Consider the following 4286-nt stretch of genomic DNA (forward strand, 5'->3'; position numbering starts at 1 on the left):
GGCCCCTAGGCCTCCACTTGTCTCACCACCCAGCCTGGCCACGCCTCACTCACCTCAGCCCATGCTCCTGCTCCCTCCCTCACTGTGGGGGCCTCAGTCTGCTCCCCACCTCCCCGTTGTGGTGAGGAAGGGAATGGGGCTGGGGACTGAGACCCCCACAGTACAGAACGGAGCGGGACAGGGGCAGGGGTGAATCATTCACCCCTGCCCCACTCCCTCCTACACTGTGGGAATTGTCCCATGACCTGGCTTGGCTGGGGCCCTATTCACTATGATGGTAGCTTGTCAAAGGGCATGGCACGGGGGAGCCAAAGGCGGAGCATATGTCCGCCTCCCCGGCTCCCCCGCCACGTATGCAGCAGCAGGGACCCTCCCCTGTGCCCCTGGACGAGCTGCCAGGCTCCGATTGTCCCACAACTTGGCCCAGCTGGGGCTTCATTCACGGTGAATGGGGCCGCAGCTGGGCTGGGTTGTGGGACAATACCCACAGTTCAGGAGGGAGCAGGGCAGGGGCGTGCGTGAATAATTTGTCCCTGCCTCACTCCCTCGTCCACTGTGGGGGTCTTGATCTGCCCCCACCCCCAGCCCAGTCACGAAGTGAGGGAGGGAGTGGGGCTGGGACAGGCACTGTACAGCCGGAGCGGGGTGTGGTTTTGAGCTCTGCCGGGGGTAGCAGCTTCTACTGCTATGTGCAACCCTGGGAGGGCATGGGGTGGTGTGTGGCCCCCTGATCTGTGTGGGGCAGGCTACGGCTGCAGGCTTGGGTCGGTGCTGCATTGCACTCTTCTCGGAGGGTGCTGGGCCGAGCTGAGCTTGGGGCAGGCGGCGGTGGCACTGGGAATGGGGCTACAGGGGGGCTGCAGCCACCCCAAAATTTGCTGTAACCTCCCTAACCCCCTCCCAGCACAGCTCAGCCTAACACTCCCGCCAGGAACAGCCCAGTGCTGCCCCAGCCTGCAGCGGCTCACAGCTCACCCCACATACTGGTCTGGGGCACGTGCCCCCTGTGCCCTCCTGAGTGTGTATGTAGTGGCAGCACTGGGAGGGGAGGCTGAATGGAGTTGGGGCTTGGACGCAGCAGTCACCACTTCTGCCATGCTGCTTTTTCATGGCTGATCATGACTCCATGGGGGTGGGCACAAAACACACTCCCCCCACCTCACTATTTAGATCCTTGCAGCTCTGCTGTAAGGGGGTAGTGGCCAGTCAGGAGAGTGAGCTGGGGTGGGGGTGGGGAGGGGCTGCGGCGTGCTACACAGGGCCAGCAGTGCCTAGCGCATCCCTCTTCTCTCCCCCAGGTAAGAGGTGAATGCACTGGGGGAGATACTGCTGTTGCATCCATCCCTTCCTTCCCGTGCATACCCCCTATAACCCTGGTTGACACCCCCTGATCTATTCCAATGTCTACAGGAAACAGGCCATAAAACATAAATCAGTAATTTTAGTATCTAGCCCAGTAAATATCTGGTTGAAAGAGAAATCCAGAACTACTACTCTTAACACTTCTAGTGAAGCTGATACTTTTCCCCCCCCTTCCAATACATTTTCTAAAAGGAGCACCATCAGTTGAATTTCTTGAGTCTCCTGTTACCAACATGGACCATCCATTTCTAAAAGCATTCCAAGGACCATCCAGTTCTGCGCAAGTCAGCTCACAGTTACCAGGTAGTCATGAATTGTTATAAACATATCTTTTTTAATGTCTGGTATATTACTAATATATTACATTATACTAAGTATATTGTATAAAGTGATTTATGAGTTCAACTTTAAAGTTATAATTCAAAACTGAAGGGAGTGCAGAACATTAATTCCTCTCAAAACATGTATATCATTAATAGAAAAACTTTTTGTATGCAAGATGCTTCAGAATAACTTAAGACATTTTACATGGTTTATTATTTCTCCTTTTACTTTAATACAAAACGATTTTTCTTTGTCTTTGATGATTTGCCTGATGCAACTGTTTTCTTTCTCAGTAATGGTATCTTTTATCCATTACTGAGACCATGGGCTTTCCAATTTTGTTTCTTAGTAAAAATTCAACATCTATGAACATACAGAACTTATGTATATATTTACCATAATATTATGATCTTTTTTCCTCCCTGAGAGTAAATTATTGTATGGAATTAGTAGGTAAGTTTTACAAGCCATATTTTGTGTCATAGTAAGATGGTAGTAACAATCTAGCTCTTCTCACACCCTTATACTATGCACTAGTTGTTCCACTTTAAAGCTAGTTAACAGCAGTGCTTATTTAAAGAAATTGGCTTAAGTAACATAGGAATCTTTTTTACCTTTGTTCTGTGGAAAAAATAATTTTAAAAACTTTTCTTCCAAATGTGATACACACTGAAATTGGTAGAATGATAAGCATTAGATAAATGTATATATTTTTGTTTTTTTTTTTCAGGTAGTTCTCTGGAGGCAATGCAGGTATCCCATGTCAGAAATTCTGAAGATGACGACATGGCTTATTTTGAAAAGCGGTACCAGGAACGGGTAAGTCATTGGATTTTTGCAGTGGAACTTAATGCAAACATATTCCCTCAAAAGGAAAGAGAACTAATTAAGGGGGACTAATTAAAGATGATAAAAATGAAATTGCAATTGCTTGCAGTTGGATGCACTACTATAATTTCTACTGTTCTGGTCCTGAGAAAATACTCCCTTATCAGAACAAGGGTTCTGACATAGTTACTTAGCAGTGCTGAAGATTATAGACCATTCACATCTGGAATGGTTCAATGACCTTTCTCTTCTCACAGAAGGTATAATTTATAACTTTTCTATCTTAGAGGAGGGTAAGGAAATATTACTATGCCACAGAGAACAAACAAATTCTGAAACAAAAAGCTCTTTCCATTCTGGGCAATAAAGAAAAACAGTCTGCAAAAAATAAAGTTCCCTTCTTTAACGGGTGGTCTCCTAAAACTTCATACCTTTTATTTTTTAAAAGCTATTGTAGTTTTTGTCCAATTTTTGGTTAAATGCAGAGTATTACTTAACTCTATCATCTGAGTTGGAAGCATGCTATAATTGTTTTTTCTTCTGTAAAAGCAATGTGATTTAACTAACTAGTTTTAGAAAACTTTATACCGCTGTTGCGCTTGTTCTTTGCAAAAGATGTTATCTTTATTTCTTTTAGAACTGTCTGAGCTTTTTCAAACTCTGAATCTTTACTTTTAAAAATATTTTTCAAGGACTATGCTACAGATTTAGCAAATGTAATATCAGTTTAGAAAAATAGTATTACTACTAAGTTGCAAGGCCTTTACTAAGATTTTGAAGGAAAAGGATTTGAGGCTTAGTAATAATGCTATTAGAGGGTGGTTATAGGAATTCTAGATGTTTTACTCAGCCTTGCAAAGATGCAAAAATGTGACTGGCGTACTATTATAAGTGTCTGTCTGTCTTACAGTTGAAAAAGGAGAAGGCTGCTAAACAGAAAGGAAGAGGTCCATTGCCTTCAAAAAATCCATGAAGGTTGATGAAAAAAAGTTCTTGCAATACTTGATACTGAAGCATATCTTCATCATATTTGTTGCAAAGCTGTAGTTTTCAGTTTCTCATTAACAATATTGCTGTATTAAAATAATGATAAAATGAATTTTAAAGTTCTTATGGTTCTTTGAAATTAAATTGGTACTTTGGTCAAGGTAGTTTAGCATAATACTTAATCTCTCAATTACCATATTTGCTCAAAGCTGAGATGAGGTTTTTTCCCCCCCATTCAATGTGCAGAAAAAGCCCCTCATCTTGGATTTGAGTACTAGCCAGTGGTAGGGAGGGGCAGGCAGCTTCTCTGCTGCTCCAATTCCAGGTCTCTACTTGCAGGGATTGGGCTGCGGGGCCTTATGCCACCTCTGCCTGCTGGGATTCACAGAGCCCTGTGCTGCCCTGTGCATTTCTGATTTCCCTCCCATCTCTTTATACCACAACTGCTTACTAGGATCTTTTTTGTCCTATGACTTCCTCAGGTATGGCCACCCCACTCCTGTGCCAAACTCATAAGATAGCCATTTAAATAGGAATAGGCACAGTACATACTGCATGAAAAGAAAACAACTGTATTATCCTGTTTTGTGTAAAATTCCTTCTTTCCTGATGTGTTCTCTTGCATCATGCCTTATCCAACTCAGACAGTGTGCTCCTTGAGACCAGAAACATGTCTTTATTCTCACTTCACAATAACATTCAAGACCAGGGGTCAGATGCGGCCTGCCAGGCCATTCTATCTGGTCTGTTGGGCCGCTAAAAAATTTAGAAAATAAATATTGATC

General features: G+C 44.0%; 1 protein-coding gene across 1 annotated transcript in view; it reads left to right on the plus strand.

Moving 5' to 3' along the window:
- The window catches only part of FAM221A (family with sequence similarity 221 member A), a 13803-nt gene extending 10193 nt beyond the window's left edge, over window positions 1-3610 (plus strand). The window contains exons 5-7 of the mRNA XM_019534657.1: window positions 1555-1665; window positions 2417-2505; window positions 3425-3610. Of these exons, the coding sequence (XP_019390202.1) occupies window positions 1555-1665; window positions 2417-2505; window positions 3425-3487 (263 nt within the window). The 3' untranslated portion in view covers window positions 3488-3610. The remainder of the gene's footprint in view (window positions 1-1554; window positions 1666-2416; window positions 2506-3424) is intronic.
- The last annotated feature ends 676 nt before the right edge of the window (window positions 3611-4286 follow it).

This window comes from Crocodylus porosus, unplaced genomic scaffold, assembly GCF_001723895.1.
Source record: "Crocodylus porosus isolate Cpor-Errol unplaced genomic scaffold, CroPor_comp1, whole genome shotgun sequence".
NCBI lineage: Eukaryota > Metazoa > Chordata > Crocodylia > Crocodylidae > Crocodylus > Crocodylus porosus.